Below are 19,876 nucleotides of genomic sequence, written 5' to 3'. Positions count from 1 at the left end.
AGTGTGTTTTGTGTGCAGGAAAGATGGGAATAGCACAATCCTCCGTGAAGAGTCCAACAGCTTCAGACCATCTACAGTACTAGCAGTCTATCCACAGCTTTTTCAGTACCTCAGCAACGGTATCACTGGCGTCCCACGCCGGTCGTGTTCTCTGCTGTAGCTGGGAACGCAAGAAGTCGAGCGACGAGCATGGCTGCGTTTCGCGCGTGTGCAAGGGACCTACGGAGTACATACTGCAATATTGCGCTGCAGACGTACTTGTCAAAGTAATGGACATGGCCGTGTCGGCATGGACAGTAGTCGCCTCTGCCCAACGTATCGCCAGGGGGAATGAGACTGGGTCGTAATATATATAGTCATGTTTCGGAACTTGAAATCGATCGGCCGAAAAGGATTATCAGACTTTGCTCCGATGCGCCTCCACTTATTTGTAGCTGTGAGCCTCTGTCAACAAGTGACTATAGGACTCAAGAAGTCACTGGGATTGGTGAACACCAAATTAGCTGTTTTTACCAGTGGGGTGAAATCTTTTAGTACTTGAATCGACATGTTTAGAGACGCTCTTCGCGTTTCTGTAAGCTGAGTCGCTATTCGGAGAATTTTGTAGGATCGGCGCATTCCCAAGGCCCTAATATTGATGAGGCCAAAATATCTCAAAGAATAGGGCGGTGTATCTATTCTGCTTTGTATCCTGCCCACCCTCTACAAATTGGGTCAACGAATTTGTCTTGTCGTGTCCTTGTGATATTCTCGGAATCGTGAGACTTGTCAAAACAAATCACAAGTCCACACTCGAATAGCATCGCTCGACCAACCGTGCTTTGATCTGTCTCCATTTGTGTACAACATGTCTATTTTTGAAGAGCGTCATGAGTATACAGATGTATAATTGTCTTCCAAGTCCAGTAGAGCCCAATTTACCGAAGTGCCTCCATGTCCCTGCATAAACATACATTGTTGCACGGGTGCGTGATCGATGTCAATATATTAATAGTATATTGCCATAAATTCTATATCATCCACTCTGCGGATACTTGCCTCTTACAGAAAAGGAAAAGGATTCTTCGCGGATCCTTGATTTCCTAGAGAAAGTGATGATGGCTGAGCTACACTCGCGCCATGCAATAGCATCACACATTCCGTCGCCAGCCACTCACGGCACTCTGCAAATATGCAGGCTATTGGCTGTCGTTCACTTCCAGATTGGTATGTCTGAGTTTAGCTGCAAGTACTTTGGACTTCTTTTTTGACGATAAGCGGATGGAAGTCGAGCAAAGATTGATCCATTGTCAAACTACATCTTATGTAGCGACTTGAGGCCTCCCAAATTGATTTCAGACCTCTCTTCTCGCCATCTCTTGTTATCTGTTTGTAGCATGGTCAAGCGACTGCATTCGACACCATAGTCTTACCGATATCATGTTCAACTCAGCACTAGACAAGAGGTACGATACCTCCTGCGCAGTGGGCAACTACACTACACCAAATGGTCTGGTGTTCGATCGTACCTGCAATGCGAACATGCCCAACAACGATCTCTTCCATGTACCAGTAAATTCCTTTGCTGAATGTATGGATACATGCTCCGATCGGCAGGCCACCAATAGTACATGCTATGGCGTGGCGTTCAACATCCAGTTGGGCCAGTGCTTTCTGAAGAACGTCACCATTATCAACGACCAGATTCTGCCTAATTATGAGAAAGTCACGCATAGTGCGATTGCGTACGCCTCGCAGTTCAGCGACATCGACACAGCTTGTGGGCACCCTGACGAGTCGTTTGCGAAAACAGACTCAGGATTGACATTCCAAGTCTACTGCAACAAAGACATGTATGGATCAGATGTCGGCGCCTTGAACGCAAACTATCCCTTCCATGCCAACTCACTGTCCGAATGTATGGAGTCATGCGCCGAAACTCATCCATTGTGTTCAGCTGTAGCATGGAATCCAGGAATGACAAACGGCTGGCCCAACTGCTATCCCAAAAGCAGCAACAACACAACCGACTCGACCACATTCTTTACCCCCAAGAATTATGTGTCACACTTCGCCATCGCATCTTTACCCGAGAAATCAAATGACACTTCGTGCGTTGATGGTGGGAACTATGCACCAAATTCCAGTACCAGCTCATTCAAGATCGACTGCAACATGAATATCGTCAATACCACCATCGAATCGGTCCACGCTGATGACTTGCATGATTGTATTAATACATGCGACGCATACCAGGATCCTACAAAGCCTTGCTGGGGGGTGGAATTCGATGATACGATGGGTGATGGATACGAAAACTGCTATCTCAAAGAGGGTGGAGGGCCACTTGTGATGGGCAACCGTACTATTGCTGCGCTACCCAACCTGACAGGGAAGGCGACCTCGAGTAGTAAGAGCAGCAGAGCTGGAGTAATCGCTGGTGCAACAGTAGGCAGTGTTGTTGGCGTTGCTCTCATCCTTGCCGTCGTTTTGTTGTTCCTGCGAAAGCGAAAAGGCGCAGGACGGGGACACATTCCAGTTCATACACAAGTCGAGGACTCGCATTCCGATGTTCACAATCAACACTACACAGATGTTACTACCAGTAATGAGTATGTAGCTCACAAATACGGGCACAACGATCAGCAGTACGAGCTCGACAGTCAGGAACTGCATCAATTAAGCTCTGCTCCAGCTCTGGTGGAACTCGATCCTTCACGAGCGCAGCCCGTCGAACTGATGCAGAGAGAAAAGCCCTGAGTGTTCGAAGACTGCGGTCCAGGAGTGTATGATGGATCTGAGCTTCAAATCCGTGTCACTGTTCAGACAACGGACTCGATACATCCTGGAACAAAACTGAAGATCCGTCGAAGTAGCTCACGCTTCGACTTACCGATACATGACAAATTACATAATGTATTGTATAAGAGACGAAATGAATACCTCGCAATTTCAGCAGGTTACAAGCACTTTCCATGTTTAGTGCGAACGGACAAAAGAAGAAAATGTCAAGAAGCCCGGCACACGATCCGATTACTTCATACGCTTTCTACAAGATACCATTCTACTACAGCTAGACTGTGCATATTCAAGTCAAGATAGCAAGTGTCCACGTATAGGCTGAATGCGAAGGCTTACAAACATGGCGAAGCAGAACAAGCCAATCGCGGAGTCGAGAGAACAGTGTGACCGTTGGGCCTCTCCCCCTTGGCTTCCGAGCTTCGCTATCCTACTGCTATAATCCTGAATGCTTATGAGCAGGCTTGGTCTGCTTTTGATGCGGTGAGAATTTAATGGGCCGAAATCATTCAGGAGGGGTGTAAAGAGGCCGCCAGCGGGAGGAACAGGCCGTACGTGGGGCGGCGAACATGCCTCCACCACAACGACAAGTCACCACGCATTGTCTTGACAATCGGTTCTACGCAGACTGCAATCGGATGTCTATAGTCTGTTCAATCTGAAATCGACTTTGAAGACCCTGCCGCGAGATGAAAGTGCCGAAACATGCTTTACAAAGCAACTCGTCCTATATATACTCTCCTCCATAGGGTGATGTTCATCTCTTCACAATCAGTCAAGCAACAACTTACACTGAGCCCCCTGGCATGGCTTCTTCGAAAGAATAAGATATCCTGGGTATTGTACTTGTGGAAAGTAATGATCTTTCCATTTCTTGCTCCGCATATGAGTCCATCAGGCAGCTGTGGAGTGCCCCGGCGTCTCTTTTAGGGATTCTGTCCCCGAGAATGTTCCTTGCAAATGGGCTCGACCGGAAACGCATCAAAGCAACATGTCATGTTCTTCCGTCACGATGGCGGCTACACTCTCCGGTTGACGAATAGCCATCGCGAACTTGCTGCTCATCTAGCAAAAGCATGCAACATGTTTGCATTAATAGTCGACTACCGCCTTGCACCCGAGCAAGTACATCTCGACACCGAGGAGGACTATCTAGCAGTGTATTGATGGCTTCTGTCCCATGGGTCTAGAGCAGAAGATGTTATCATCGCAGAAGACTCTTTGGGTGGTGCGCTTTCTGCTAGCATTCCGCTCGCAGCATTGAAAGAAGGGCTGCCTCTTCCTGGAGCGGCTGTAGCGTTGTCCCCATGGTGTGACCTCACTAATACCAGCGCCAGCATCATTCGCAAATCTCATCAGGACACACTCCAGACGCAGTCGATTCTAGAAATGGCTGCGAACCAATTTACGGCAGGAGTCATCAAGATCGAATCTCTTGTCTCGCCTTTGTTCGCAGAAAATCTGGACCAGATTCCGCCTACATGGATATCATGTGGCGGCTTCGATATATTATGTGATGATGGGGTGAGGCTGGCTAATAAGGCGAAAGACGCTGGGGCGGACATCACGATAGATATACATGAGGCACAACAGCATGTCTGCGAATTCATGGCAGGTAGAGCGCCAGAAGCTGACGCATCGTTGAAAAAATTGGCCACTGGGTACGAAGAACTGTTGGGAGTTGAGCATCAACATGTCTTCTGTCTTGTTTTCTCCTCTCTTATCGCTAACACTAGTATCAACGTACTTGGTAATGTTCCTTACAGATCGCAAATGCCATGGTCAGGCACCCCTGAGATGCCCACAACATATACATGAACCAAGATTGAGCGTGGAAAGCTACTCCATGCGAAAGAGACCCTCCTGTGAATGCGATGGATGGAGGTCCCCGTAAGACTTCGAGACACAGCCAGGTCAAGGGCCCAGGTATGTAGAGTACTTGCTGACGTACACTGGGTCTAAAAAGTGATAGAGTAATTACTGACAGAGAACGTGTCACTATATGCTATATATGGGGATCAATACCGTTCCGCTTGGGAGTATTCTGGCGCTTAGACTAGCAGCATATAGGTACAGTGAAATAGAGTGGCCACCTCGGCTGTTGTCGTTCGAGTCTACTACATTTGACGAGTGAGGGCAACATCTTCGTGTCCCGGATTTGGTTTTTCCCCGATGTAGTAACTCTTAGCATCATCGACCGTTCTTGTAGACAAGTGGTGAGTAAATTTCTTTCGGAAAACAAGACTGTACTTGACAACGTCAATGGAATCATCGTTCCTCGCTGTCAGATGAATTGAGACTGCTTTCGCGTGTGCTACATGGCCCAGATTCTGGTATCTAGTATGTCGATGCATTGAAATTCCACAACTTTACAGATGAGACTGCCAAGTTCGTAGATCAATAAAACGAGGCAGATTCGATGAACGCATTCCGACAATGACTCACTTTTATCGGTGTAATAATAGAGCCCGGTCATACCACAGGTCGTGGCAAGTTCATGATAGCTTTCGTCCTCGATTATCTCCATCATCTGGCAATCAATCGTCCTTCTGTGCTTCGAACTCGCCGCTCTCGTATGCGGATGATGCAACTGCGAAACGTTTGGTGGACAATGTCTTCGACGACTTGAAAAAGAAGATGTAAGATTTCGGGCTTACCTGCGATAAGTTTGCGGAGCAAGTTGATCTACATATGATAGAGATTCATTGCAGCTTGCAGCTTCATTCGGTCGGTACACTAGTCCGCTGGTGTGAAAACTGGCGCTGGGATGTAGAGTCTTGATTGATCAATTGCTGTTGCTGCTTTACTTCTTCGATCGAATGTGACAGTACTGGCGCCAAGGCGCGTCTCATCACTACCAGGTTTGCAGTATGCAGATCATATTGGCCGAGGTTCCGCTGATCTTTAGGCCTTAAGCACTTCAAATTGCGACGATGCATCATTATTAACAACAACGGCTCAATTATTTCGTGCTCATACCTAATCCATCGCACAAGATTATCTCAAGGCATGTTGCGTGGACAGACTTTCAAGAATTCTTTCACGCGTGCTACCCATACAAATGCTGCCTTAAATCGATCCGATGACTTCTTCCGTTTCTCGCGCGGTCGCTTCGTCTGCGATGAGACGCACGAGATGTCGCAAAGACATATCGAGTCTGACATGAATGAGTTATGCAGCGCAGCTGCAGTCGCTGTAGGATCTTCGTATTGCAGTAACATCGAGAAATGTTCAGATGGCATGTACAACAAAGCTTTCGTTCTCACAATGGAGGATGGCAAGCAAGTCATAGCTAAGGTGCCTAATCTAAATGCTGGTAGGCCACATTGCACCACAGCAAGTGAAGTCGCTACAATGGATCTTGTAGGTCTTAACCTATTAGCAATTCAAGCTTACTTAGGTAATCGATTGGATGTCTGATTGACTGATTAGGCACGCAACGATCTTGGAATACCCGTACCTCGAGTTATCACGTGGAGCTCGAATTTTAACAATGCGATCGGGGCAGTGTATATCATTATGGAAAAGGCTAAGGGCGTACCTCTCGAACAAGTCTGGCCAGGACTTGATTTCAGAAGAAGGGCAATGATTGTTCGAGCAATTGCAAGATATCTAAAGATATGCTCTAACAAGTCGTTCTCGAGAATTGGCAGCCTCTACTACACCAACGATATACCAAACATAGCCAGAACGACTCCACTATACGTAGACCGGGACTCTGAAGCTGCAGTCAAGAGTGATCGTTTTGCAATTGGTCCTATTACTGCTCGCGAATGGATTGATAATGGTCGTGGACTGTTGCATTGCGACAGGGGACCTTGTAAGTGGATGGAAAACTTTTTAAGGCGAGCAATATTAAGGATACTAATTGGATGTAGGGACGTCTGCATTGGATTATCGAAAAGCCATGGCCCACAAAGAAATTGCAGCAATCAGGGAACCTCGTCAGCTTCCTAAAACATTAATGATGCTTTGTGGTCCTGGTCTTTATCAACCATCGGTGACAAAGAAGCTGAAGACACTGGACTCATTCATGAAAATCTTGCCGTACATACTGCCGGAAGTGGAAAGAATTGCTGAACCATATATATGGCATAATGATCTCCATGCCGAAAACATTTTTGTTGATCCAGAGGATCCGAGCCAGATACTATCGATCATTGATTGGCAGTCCGTTTCTGTTGCTCCTCTATTCGACCACACCATTGTGCCTGCTTTTCTTAACTATGATGGTTCAAATCTCCACCCATTCAAGAAGCCAAGCATGCCTGCGACACCTGACAACAAGAGCGAAAATGAACAATCAATAGTGATGCAACTGTTTTACAGTGATTCACTTGCCTACGCTTTCAAGATTCTCTTAGAAAACCATATCAAGCCTGTCTTCCAGGCGCTCGCTTTCCAAGAATCACCTGCTACTGATATTCTAGTCCTTGCGCGTCGTTTATTCGAGATTGGTGAAGCTCATGAGATGTCCTTAATCTTGGCCCTCCGCGACAAGTGGCATGAACTACCTCTTGTAATACAGCAAGGACACCCACCGTTCCCGTTGACATTTTCCGACGCTGATGTTGCAGAAATTGAAGACAGCTTACAAATGGCTATAAAAAGCCAAGAGTTGATGAACAAAGTGAAAGAGTCGCTGGGCGACCTTTTCCCGGAGAGGGGTATTGTTCGTCACGAGCAATATATTGAGGCTAAGAGTGAGCTTCGACATGTAAAGGCGCAGATTCTTGAACCAATTTGCAAACAATCCACAGGAGCGTTCTGCTTGGGAGATGGCCTGGCCATTCGATAACTAGGATTCAAGAAAGTGGACACGAGTAAGAAAGATATAGGGACATAGGAACATAATATTGATCAAGATAACTTTACTCAATCCAGGGCTACATGCAAGGCGTGTCTCTTCACTACAGTATATTGACTCTGTGGATCTCCAGCACGCTATAACTAGATTTTAGTTATATATGCATTCATACGATATGCGTACAAAGTGATCGTGGGAAAAAGGCCCTGTGACCTCGCTTATCCTGTGGTGCTCGGAGCAAATGGTAATGGACTAGATTCCACCACTACTTAGCAATACTGCGCTGACAGTGAATGTCGCCGACCCAGACATTGTCACCCAATATGTACTAGAGCTAGAAAATACTGAAAACTTGAGGAGGTAGACAAGCTTGAGGTAAGCAAGATCAAGAATATGGACAGAGTTGAGGAGGAAGTCGTGAGGATCCTACCACAATGGGACTCATGATTGGGATGTTCCACTGTGTGGCATTGTTGTGCTATCGCTGCCTAATCACAGGGCGTCAAATCCTCCGGTTCCGCTCTCGAAGAAACGCTTCGACGTACAGATTGCCAGCCGGGAGGCCCGTGTCGTTGCCTCGTCAGTACCTCGTAGGTCGACACGCCGGATGGTTTGCCTCCCAAGAATGCTGAAATCTCACGGTACAGTATGGAGATACCAACCGGCTCATTCCTCCGACGTATGATCGCCTGAAGGTATGGGGAAAAACAGTGGGTTGCGCAAAGCAGTCTCTCCCCAATATTATGCTCGGTGGTGCCTGGCTCAAGGCCATGTTTCGACCTGGATACTGAAAATCGCATGCCTATCATCTACCAATCATACGCTGATATCGGAGTGTCACTTCCCAGTTCTCACATCAACACTTCTGTTCCTGCGAAGTGTTCTCCTAGAGTTGTCCTTGACGCCATCACCTACCCGTCGAAGCTATTACTATTGATGGCAGAGATGGACGAGTATCTTGCTGCCTCGTAAGCTGCACCTAGAGACAAGGATAACTCGAGCTCTCAATTTGACATGTCCGACTTTGACCTGACAGTCGTGGGGCTCTGTCAACAGACCCTCTGCTTCCACGTGCGAACTCGACCATTGCATTCTGGCAAGAGCCCGCTCATCCTACTGTGGCCCATGTCCAAAGTCCGCAACTACCGCAAACAGGTGACTTTGCATTCATCGGATCTGGCATCACAGCTTGCAGCATAGCCAAGTCGCTTCTGGAAGACGCTTCCATTGTCAACAAGTCTATCGTAGTACTCGAAGCACGTACACTCACGAGCTGTGCGACGGGACGCAAGGGCGGACACTTAGTCTCCGACGGTCTTTATAAATACCCTGGCTATGCTGCAAACCTTGGTCTACCGGAGGCGACAAAGCTTGTGAGGTTCAGTCTACATTGTGTAGCTCGAGTGAGAGAGATCGTCGCCAGTCTCGGGGTGGAGAATGAACAAGACCAGCCAGCTTCGAAATGTCATGGGCATCGGCTTGATCAAAGACGAGGCGACTTTGAAACATGTCGAAGAAGCAATTGCTATGTTCGAAGAGGCTCTGCCAGAGTAGAAGAAGCACTATCACTTGATCGAAGGGAACGAAGCAGTCAAGGTTAGTACATATCTCGTCGACGGTTTCCACACAATTTGCTGACGATCTTGGATTTTTAGGCTCATGCTTTATGCGACGGAGCTGCCACCCTGGAGAACCGAGAGGCAGGTGCTCTCTAGCCGTACCGTCTTGTGACTGGCATTTTGGAAAAGTTGCTTAAGGATCACTCAGGACGATTCTCAATTAATTAAGACCAACACTCCTGTCACCGAAGTCAACTTTACATCTCGGATGGGCGACGATGACTACCCGTACCTACTGATCACTCCTCGTAGCATCATCAAGGCCAAGCAAGTAATACACTGCACCAACGCTTTTGCTTCCCATCTCCTTCCAAGCCTCCGAACGAAGCTCTTTCCATTGCGCGGAACGATGTCGACTCAGAAGCCTGGTCGGACGATCCCAAATCTGGAAAGGCAAAGATCGTGGGCAGCCAGGTACAAGAGATCTTACGATTCAACGACCGGCGTGTTCTCGTCGGGGCTCTACTACATTACGCAGAGCCCCGATACCGACGACATTGACGTTGGTGGCGAGGTCCAGAAGCTTCATGAGACGCTCGAAAGCGATGACAGTGTGTTTGCCGAATGTGCACAGAACAACATTGCCATAATACTTCCTAGGCTTTTCCGCGAAGGCTGGGAGTCTGCCAAGCCCGAACCGAGAAGCATCTGGTCTGGCATCATGGGTTTCACAGGAGATGGTATGCCGCAAGCCCGTCGTGTTTTTACATGGACTCCCCACTAGCATTAAGGTGCGTACGTTGACAACATCCATTAACCATACCTTCGGTGCAGGACAGCTTCAACACAGAGTGTATTTCTAGCACAATTGGATTTGTGTCATTCCTCAAACGTCACTTCCATCTACAGTTCATCTTTAGTGGATGTCCTCTTGGAATAGGGAGCGGTCTTGTATGTCGAAACGAACATACTGCAGACTCTCATAGTAAGGCAGACAAGGTTTTCCAGTCGAGCGAAGTTGACGGATAGATTAGATACGTGACAGTGAGAACGTGTTTGGCCGCACACTCAATCCTCTCAACCTTAGCTCCACGACCGGCGGGTCTAGCGGTGGCGAAGCAGCGCTTGTGGCCTTCCGTGGCTCACCTCTTGGAGTCAGTACTCATTTCGAATTCCATATGGACGACAAACTGTCAGTGCCCTCGGAGGGTATTCTCCGATTCGAGGCTGTGCTGGTCCTCTCAGCAACAATCTCGAGGACATGGAGTAGTTAATGGAGAGTGTACTCGCAGCCAATCCTAGCAATCATGACTCTACTGCTGATGCTGTGCCTTGGAGATTCGAGGTCGTTAATGCACAATCCCGGACTTTGACAATTGGTTTTTTAGCGGAAGATCCGACGTTCCTCTCCATGCTCCCGTCCGGCGTGCACTTTCCGAAGCGGCTGCAAAGCTCAAACAAGCCGGATACACCATTGCCAATGTTCCTCATGGCTCAAACAGCAGCATCCGAACGGCAAACGACCTGACATTCGAGTATTACCGCACTGATCCAACAAAAATGACACTCAAGGCTATCGAAGAAAGTGAGGAGCCAATGATAAATTGCCTTAAGAAAATGAACACCCTTAGTAGCGAGGTCGCACAGCCAGAAATTACTTTGAACGATCTCGCTGCCATGGATAGACAGCGTGAGGAGAAGATTGATGGCTGGCGACACATCTTTGTCGATAACGCTCTTGATGTGCTTCTGACACCGCCGTCTCAAAACACTGCCGTCGAACATGATACTTACAATTTCATACCTTACATGACAAACCGGAATCTACTGGATGTAGGTGATGCGATAGCATTGACCGAGAGAATGAAGACCTGACATCAACTACTTTCCGGCCATCGTACTACCCTTTTCCAAGTCGTCTCAAGATCTCGATCCTAAACCTTTTGCGCCATCTCCTCCAGCAAAAGGACCAAAATGTAGATATCAGTCATTTGATCGCCTCGGTAACCACAAGATATCGACAAGCAAATCAGATGATCCCATGGTTAACCACAACGCACCTTACGCTATACAGCTCATCACTCGCTGTTTGAAGGATGCAGAGTGTCTTCATGTTGTGGAGACTGTCGATGATGTTTTAAGAGCTAGTTGTGAGTATCCGCTCATATATCGATCGCAAACAGATTAGTAGCTAGGTGTTACCGATATAGTAGTTGTAGAGGGGAAGAAGTGCTCCCTCGTCTTAGATCGGCCTGAATTACCTCGGTGTCAATCTTGGTCCAGTTCTCGAAGCTGGATTTGTCTGGAATTTATGGTTGTTTGCTGATCTGAGCATGTTTCAAAAGAGCTTAACCATAGTAGCTGGTCTATCAGGCGAGTGATAATTTCACTACCAGCCATCATACTAGTCTTTATAAATCTTGAGGTCCATTTAAAGACAGCGGCAAACTTGAAACATTGCACAAGTAGTCTTGATCCACATTCTTCTCCATTTCTGACAGAGTCTTGATCCTGTCTGTTGCGTAATATCATATATGAGTGAGTATAGTTCAGTTGTGGAATATAATACCTTTGCAGCTAGAGCAGTATTGTCAAGTGAACCTTTGAGCCTTCAGAAGGTACAGAAGATACTCAGGCGTGCATAGGGGTCCTCAAGACTTGACACACAAAGGACCGATAGAAATACCAAACGCCCCTATACTCGGGCTGGAGAAGCGCCATCTTGCTATATCTTGCGGCAGTCCACCGTCTGAGATTTTTGCCTCAAATGGTCATTGGCACAGTCGTCAACAAGATAGCCACTGAGATGCAGGCTACCGAGACGGGTGTGTCGTAGAGGCCGATACCAGCAACCCATGGCGTGATGGTGAGTGTAATGATTGTGGCAGAGCCATTGTGCGACAGAGCGACTCCAACAAAGGCAGATCCTACGATGGATCAGAGTACTGGTCCAAGTACACGCAATATAGACAAGGTACAGAGTCGGGAGGACAAGCCTGTTCTGCACTCCAGATTCGATTGATCGCTAGATTGAAGCTAGCAATTACACGCTGGAGGACCCAATTTATTGATTGGGCTCCTACGCTAGCCTGCATTTGGAGGAAGTATTACCCAGATGACCCGATTAGTAAGCGTGCGCTTCCGATAAAAGCGTCGACACGTAGCACTGATTTCTAGAACATGATTTTTCTCGCAGAAATATCCCCATCTCCTGCGTGATTCACACAATTCTTCCAACTGACTAGTCGAAGAGGTTCAGACATGAAGACCAAATGCAAATCAACGTATTCTGAAAAGGTTACGTTCCTAAGATCGTACCTGAAGCGACCTGTCTCAGATGTAGCAGACACGTGACGGCCCTCTACACCTCTTTGCACACTATAGGCGGAGAATATGCGCAAGCAAGACATCACAAGACATACGACACATGACCCATCGCAACGTCAAACACTCTCAGGTGTACGACCGTTTTGTGGTGGGCATATAAATTGGGGTTCAGATAGCATTGATAGAAAGTCCCGGTGGTAGGACAAATAGTTGAGGCGTGTCTAAGCAATTCCTGGAGTGTTCCATTTCTCGACATCGGTGGAATGGGGTGTGGCAACGTATAGCTTCACTCAGAGAAAAGAACTTCGCCAAAGGTCAAAGAATTCGCTGTTAATTCGCTGTTGCACATGGGGAAGGGGTGGTGGGCTCCTTTCATAGTTGTAACTAAAGTCTTAAATCCTGTACGATACGTGTCTGAGGTTGGCAGACACGGTGTCAGGAAAGCACCTGCCTCGATGCGGGAAACAACCGGCACAACACCGGCACTGTCCTGCATCTATATAGTGGGGCTTTTCTCCACTCCTCCATCATTCCGAGATATCCATCATCATACTACAATCTCCTGCTTTTGCCCTGCATCATCGCCCCTGCGCCTACAACGGACATTCACCACCGAGATCCATAGCCATCAGCTTCGGATTGGAGCTCGCAGACGCCTAGCTCAACATTGAATCCAGAGTGATGATGTCAATCCCCATTGTGCTGATGTTTTCCGGTGCCCAGTTACACTATCAACCTGGGGAGTTCTACTTCTTATTCAGAAATTCAACAGCTAGTGTATATGCATCATCTTTAGCTTTCTCTTGAGGAGTTCCAGGCTTGTATGACTTGTCCCAAGCATGACCACATAATTCTACTCGGCGATGAACGACATGTTTTCCTGGAGAGCGCTTTATGTTGTCCACGAGCTCCTCTGTCTCGGGTGCTAGGTTGTCTTGCGCGCACGTTATAAAGAACATGCTCGCAGGAAATTTGTCCCCAGCGATATAATAGGGAGAGATCAATGGCTCTTTCTTGTCAGTCCCTTCAGGAATGTAACAGTCGTTGAAGATGTCAGTCATCCATGTAGCGAGAGGCTCTCCAGATGTGTCTGGCGCAACCTTCGTGCGAGGATCTTTAGCGAGGTCAGTAGGTGGATAGAAAGCAAGAACATGTCGAAATGTGTTCTGTGGGAAAACATGACCGCTGAGACCTAGAGCGAAGTTGCCACCGGCGCTGAACCCGGAGATGGCGATAGAACCAGCGTCGAACTCCTGTGGTCTAGCGAGTACATAGCGGATGACATCTTCCGCGTCGTGAAGAGCAGCCGGATAGGGATGCTCAGGGGCAAGACGGTATTGTACGTCCAGAACAGTGCAATGCGTATCTCTCGCTACGCGTAGAGCATACTCATCATCAGTGCCATGCATGTACATGACAAAACCGCTTCCGTGAAAATTAATGAGCACTGGTGATGGCTCAAGAACATCGCTCGGTTTGTACACATGGACTTTGATGGTCCGATCAGTTTCTCGAGATTGGACATAGCGTGTCTCGTCCTGATGAGTTGAGTTGTTGCTTGCGCCGACGCTCGAGCCAGCAACCCACCGGACCACTGTGACAAGCACCTTGTTGCGAATCTGCGTAATAAAACTCATGTTGTTGATTAATGGCAAAGATCACTCAGGAACTATCAGAAAGAGAGATTCTGCAGAGGTCTGTTCGCGAGGGTATTGTACACAGCAATGGTGATCCTTATATTTCACGCCCTGCTTGGCACCGGCCCGCTGGCGAAAGCCGCTGAGTCGTTTGGTTACCCAGCAAGCTCGGGCTTCCCGAATTGAGATCCGTTATGTATGACCGAGGTTAGCGCTAATTGGTGACCGAGGCTACGGTATCTCAGCATCATAGCTGTGTGTCGTCATCTGCCTGTCTGTTGCTCGGAAGGGCGCGGCCTTACCGAAGCTACGGTATGGTACGATCGGTTTCACGGACCGGAAGGTTCGAGACCTGCAGCCATGATAAAGGTAACGTGCTCAGCAACGTGCGCTAGGTGTTATATATAGTCCAGCTCAGCACAGCGGGACACAGCATCTCAGAACCAACAGACCAATAACTCCTCATTCCATCCAATTGATCTCAATCAACATGCAGTTGCCTTCTTTTCTTACCAACACTCGTCTCCATCCTACCTTCAAGGATGATATCCTCGATACGCATCTTATCTACGATTACGACGCTGCGAATCCCAAGACTGGTGCGCCCGAAAAGTGGCGTTATGAGATGTGGTTCATTTCAGAGAATCGCATAGTTTATGTAAGTGGGACCGCTTTTCTATTAAAAACAACGATCTAACTCATGCAGGCAATCCACGGAGGACCCATGGCTGGGCGCATTAATTACCAGACATGCACCTACCAGTGCATCCGTCCCAATGAACTATGGCAGTGCAACTGGCTAGAAGAAACTGGGACTATCTGCTCTCTAGTTTATGACATTCCGAACAAGAAGATCTCGACTCTCTTAGGATTCTCTAAAGGACACTGGGAGAACCCTGAGCAAGCGCACGGCGACAAGCGCAACCCTGAGGACTTCGCGCGATGGAGAAAACTGGCAGAACTTGGAACACAGACAGATCGTTTTATGTTGTCAGAGCAGGCTGATATCAATGAAGTCTTTAAGGGGAAGGGCGACCTGATACCGATCAAGGAAGATGCAGTGACATTCTGATCCCGTTGATCGCACACTTTCCAATAATCTAAGGGGTGTTATATAGGACAAGAATCATATCATTATGCAGATAATCTTCTTCACTTGCTGATTGAAAATTGTCCTGGGCCGCTATGATGTTGTACATGCTTAAAAGTGCCCCTCACTAATTAGATGCATGAACACTAGCGCGCATGTAAGGCTTGAATGGCATGCTATAAGTAGCTAAACGGTCCTGTCTGGACGGTTGCCGGGCCGAGCCTGCTGCTCAGCCGCTTCTTGAGGGATATGCATTCACGTAGAATCTCTAACTTAGGAAGATCGTCCAAACGGTACCATTGGTACCATATAGAATTTGATCAATGCGCGCTTTTGTTCTCACATGAGATTATATGTCAGACTAATGAGCCCAGATTCGCACTCGGGCGCAAAAGCTTATAAACGCCAAATGATTGCCGAGCCACAACAACTCTCACTGGCTCTAGGATAAGGTAGTCGGGAGCTTCACGGATACGTCATTGCCTGCTAACCGCAGCATTACCTCGGTCTCCGCTATGTAGGCGCAGGCAGCGCAGTACTATAAACGGGTCTCCCTGTCCTCAATTTTTAATTGATTGGCTTTATTGCCTGCAGCGCTCGAGTTATGGCCTTACCATCGCCTGGAAATGGGTACTCGCCCTCAGCCGCGCCAATGACAGTCCCATCACTTGTCCACCTCTTTAGACTTGAGGTTGAGATGTGTTCTCCTACAGATCGTATCGTCATCCCCAGGCCTATGGGTAGTTCAAGCACACGAATCATCATGCCGATAATTGGAGGCAAAATCACTGGTCCAGATATCCGAGGGAATATCATGCCGAGTGGGGGCGCTGATTGGGCTACAAGTCTCGCAGGATCTGATGTACCTTGACCCGGTCAGCTATAGCTTCCATGGGTGTATAACTAACAGGTCGTAGTTTGCTCGCTTAGATGCTCGCTATAGCATTCGCACAGACGACAATCACTACATTTCAATTCGTTCAGCTGGGACATTTGCCCTCCCAACGTCGCCATCTTCCTCGTCGACACCCCCGACCGATATGCCTACGACTATTACGCAGGACCACATTGAATGGTTCACAAACATCACGATAGAGGCACCTGGTGCTAGTCCTTACAACCATCTTAATAGTGCAACTGCTGTGGGATGCCTCAGCCAGACCGACTCTGTGATATTCATTGACGTCTATCGTCTTACGAATTTTCCAAACAGCCCCCTAAGAGACATTTTCGCATCTGGGGCTTTCAACAAGCTGTAAAAAGGGGAAGTACCATGATATCAGCGTACTGGGGCAGTATTGGCATTGGAACGTGATCCATATGTAATTTGGTGATATTAGATTACGCCATGAAAAGGCAGGAATATTTTCAATAACGATTAGTGGTCTCATCCGGATATTAAAGCTATTGAGCGGCCATGTATCATAATGCTCTATGGTAGGTTCATTTGACCCACGATCTGACCCATATGGACCAACATGTCATGTGCTAGAAATCCGACTTTGGTCCTGAAATGAGAGCGTACTTACCAAAAGTCGACTTCATATGCTCCCAGTGTTTCTGTTTTCTGACCTTTGAGTTGAAGATCAGGCAGAGATCTGATAGTACTCACGCACTCACTCACGTTGCTTTCAAATTCATAGCAGTAGACAGTGTTGGCCTATGGAGTATGTCTAATCTCAATTGAAGTCACTCATGGCTAGAGTCACCTGATCTCTGCAATTGGATCTGATTAGTTGACTGATCCTGTAAGCTATTTAGAGGCTGTTGTTATCATATATACGAGGATGTGCAAACCTTGAGAAGGTCTACAGTCTGAAGCATATACCTTCTGACTATGCCATGCTCGTCAAAAGTCGTACAAGCTCAGCGAGCTCTAGCAGATATTCCGAAGTTACGTATTAGCACTTAAGCAGCCCGTTTTCACTCCATTCCCACATCAAATCCTCCTTGTATCTTTTTAACGGAAAGCCTATATCAGGTTGTGCTAACTGATCTGCGACAGTGACAGAACAGAGCTCAGATCTGTTATTCTGCAATGTAGAGGGATTTTCTTCGCGTTTTTAGTCGATCTCATTAGGGTTGGCGAGAAGATCTAGATTTTCCTCCGTTTTAGTGCCAACTCCAGCTTTCGCATACGATTATTCGACATGGGCTTGTTTTACGTGCCTTCCGTGTCTAGGGCTCGCTGAATTTCCCGAGATACCCGAGCTCCCGAGTCGACCGCACCACATCACCTTCGCACTAGCCTCTTTTACTTGCCGACCCGATACTCACAGGTTTGGTGCCTTAGGGCTCAATATCAATATTCATTTCCTGCCACACTTGCTTTTGAGCTATTTCCATCCCCTCATAAAGCTTCACTTCTTTCAAGTCTGAGCGGGCGGCACTAGTGAAGGTCGTGTGCATCCCAGCTTAGTTTGACTTTGATGCGTATGAACCATCCGATCAATGAGAACATTGCCGATCGGCAAGAGTACTCTGCCTTAGCTCGGCCCAGGGTGACTATCTGATCGCCGAGGTTACATGTCTGGACTGCAGGTATAAAGTCACACGCTCTAGGGGTCAAAGTGATATTCATCCAACCAAGATACTACCATGATTTACTCGAAGACATTGGTTGCCGTTGTTCTGGTACCCAGCTTGGCTTTCGCTGCACAAAGCACAAACAACACTCTGCCAGTCGTAGATCTGGGTTATGCTCGACATCAAGCGGCGTTCTACAACGTAAGTTCGTAGCTTCAGTTGCAGCTGGACCCGGATCAGAATATTGAAGGCTTACATACGCGAACTGCAGTCTACAGGCGAGTTCTACAATTTCTCCAACATCAGGTACGGAGCACCACCAGTAGGCAATCTGAGATGGCAACTACCTCAACCTCCGGCATCCAATAGGAGTGTGGTGGAAACGGGTAGTCAAGGCCGTATCTGCTCTCAGGCATCAGCTGCATGGCTCCAAGTTTCAGGGCCCTTCGTACAGCAGTATCTCGCTGGGCAGACAATTTTCAATGCGTCTTCGTTCCCGATTTCATCCACTTCAGTGCCCTCGATAGACCCTCGAGAGACTGAAGATTGTCTCTTTCTAGACGTTGTCGTACCAAAAGACATCCTGGACACTGGAGACGATGGATATGGCGCACCTGTACTTGTCTGGATCCATGGTGGAGGCTACGCCCTCGGCAGTAAGACTGACTCTGGGGGTCCCTCGGGCTTGCTCGCTCGTAGCCGCACTGGGGGTCGTCAAGGGGTCATCTTCGTCTCCTTGAATTACCGTCTAGGCGCATTTGGTTTCCTTGGTGGCTTTGATGTGCAGAGTAATGGAACCGCGAACGCGGGATTGTACGATCAGCGCCTTGCGCTCAAATGGATTCAAGACAATATACATCTCTTTGGCGGTGACCCAAATCGAGTCACCGTATTTGGCGAAAGTGCTGGCGGTGGTAGTATCTTGGCCCAAATCACTGCTTTTGGCGGACGGCAGGGTCGAGCACCTTTCGCTCAAGCGCTTCTTCAGAGTCCAGCCTTTGAGCCATATGTGTCATCACAGCAGCAAGAGCAGATCGCGAAGACTTACCTTTCCAATTTGAATGTTTCCACTATCGACGAAGCACGGCAGCTGTCCTATTCGGATCTCTACACTGCTAATGTCATGTCACTCGGCTCAAGCGAATATGGTCGTTTCATTTTTGGGCCGAGTGTTGATGGTGATCTCATTCCCGATGTTCCTGGTCGCCTTCTTGCTCGTGGGCTTTTCGATGATAATCTTCGCATCATGACTGCTCATAACTCTGAGGAAGGGATACTTTTTACCTCCCCATTTCAACAGAACAATTCTGAATTTGAAGCACTGGTCAAACGAAGTTTGCCTGACGTAACCGCGTTCCCGGAGATTTTGAGCTATCTCACTGAGACATTATATCCACCCATCTTCAACGACTCCTCTAAGACTAGTTATACTAGTCAGGTCGGCCGCGCTGCACTTTTCAACAGCGAGCTGCTGTTCACCTGTAATGCCTACTACGCAAGCAAGGCATTTTCAAAGAGCGCACATTCATATCTCTTCTCGACATCTTCCGGTATACACTCCGCAGATGTACCATATTCATTCTACACTGGCAACGGAGAACCGCAGCCGAGTGCAGCAGCTTCCGCCTTTGGTGGTGTCATTCATCCTCGAACCGCGCTGGTCTTGCAGGGTTATATAACCGAGTTTGCGTTGACTGGACATCCTAATAGCAAAAGTCTGCCATATCTGCCTAGATACGGACATAATGCGACGATGATGGTAATGAATGGAACGACTTTTGATCTAGGAGCAGATCCTGCAGCCAATGTGAGGTGTGATTGGTTGCAGCAGGGACGCTATTATTGAAGTTAAACACGGATTACGCACCGCTGAAAAGAAACCTCTCTCAACCACCAATTAGTCTATAGACAACGCTGTCGTGTTGTTCCTGCGCGTGGAATCAATCCTACCCAGTATTGATTGATTAATTGATTGATTGATCTATCAAGCTATTCACGGTCTTGTCGTCCGTATGAGCTGTCCAATGTCATTCCCTTGTTTTCTTGCCTGTTGCTTAGCCTCACGGATGATAAAAGAAGAACAATATAATGCTTAACGCCCCTTATTCCTTAATCGCTACCCTCCTGTTGTTATAAAGGGATAGCTGCCTAT

The 19,876-nt window shown here is 47.7% G+C and overlaps 4 protein-coding genes across 5 annotated transcripts; 3 read left to right on the top strand and 1 right to left on the bottom strand.

Annotated features, from left to right (window-relative positions):
* Window positions 1–13,217: 13,217 nt before the first annotated feature.
* On the bottom strand, window positions 13,218–14,108 carry AAFC00_005043 (uncharacterized protein; the record flags this gene model as incomplete). The annotated part of the gene is made up of 1 exon (XM_069344770.1): window positions 13,218–14,108. One exon carries the CDS (start codon window positions 14,106–14,108, stop codon window positions 13,218–13,220), a length of 891 nt encoding a protein of 296 aa, XP_069202596.1.
* A 490-nt stretch (window positions 14,109–14,598) lies between these two features.
* On the top strand, window positions 14,599–15,180 carry AAFC00_005042 (uncharacterized protein; the record flags this gene model as incomplete). The annotated part of the gene is made up of 2 exons (XM_069344769.1): window positions 14,599–14,766; window positions 14,815–15,180. 2 exons carry the CDS (start codon window positions 14,599–14,601, stop codon window positions 15,178–15,180), a joined length of 534 nt encoding a protein of 177 aa, XP_069202595.1.
* A 622-nt stretch (window positions 15,181–15,802) lies between these two features.
* AAFC00_005041 (uncharacterized protein) lies at window positions 15,803–16,457 on the top strand (the record flags this gene model as incomplete). Of its 2 annotated transcripts, none has more annotated exons than XM_069348219.1 (2): window positions 15,803–16,060; window positions 16,116–16,457. In XM_069348219.1, the coding sequence occupies 2 exons, from the start codon at window positions 15,803–15,805 to the stop codon at window positions 16,455–16,457; spliced, it is 600 nt and encodes a 199-aa protein (XP_069202593.1). The 2 variants fall into 2 exon arrangements, with proteins under 2 accessions (XP_069202593.1, XP_069202594.1); XM_069348220.1 differs by having other exon boundaries at window positions 15,962–16,060.
* A 1,339-nt stretch (window positions 16,458–17,796) lies between these two features.
* AAFC00_005040 (uncharacterized protein) lies at window positions 17,797–19,570 on the top strand (the record flags this gene model as incomplete). Its single annotated transcript, XM_069344768.1, has 2 exons — window positions 17,797–17,925; window positions 17,996–19,570. The coding sequence occupies 2 exons, from the start codon at window positions 17,797–17,799 to the stop codon at window positions 19,568–19,570; spliced, it is 1,704 nt and encodes a 567-aa protein (XP_069202592.1).
* Between the last annotated feature and the right edge of the window lie 306 nt (window positions 19,571–19,876).

The sequence above is a fragment of the Neodothiora populina genome (genome assembly GCF_041146345.1).
Source record: "Neodothiora populina strain CPC 39397 chromosome Unknown canker_contig_5, whole genome shotgun sequence".
Lineage (NCBI taxonomy): Eukaryota > Fungi > Ascomycota > Dothideomycetes > Dothideales > Dothioraceae > Neodothiora > Neodothiora populina.
This window is presented reverse-complemented; position numbering and strand designations above follow the sequence as displayed.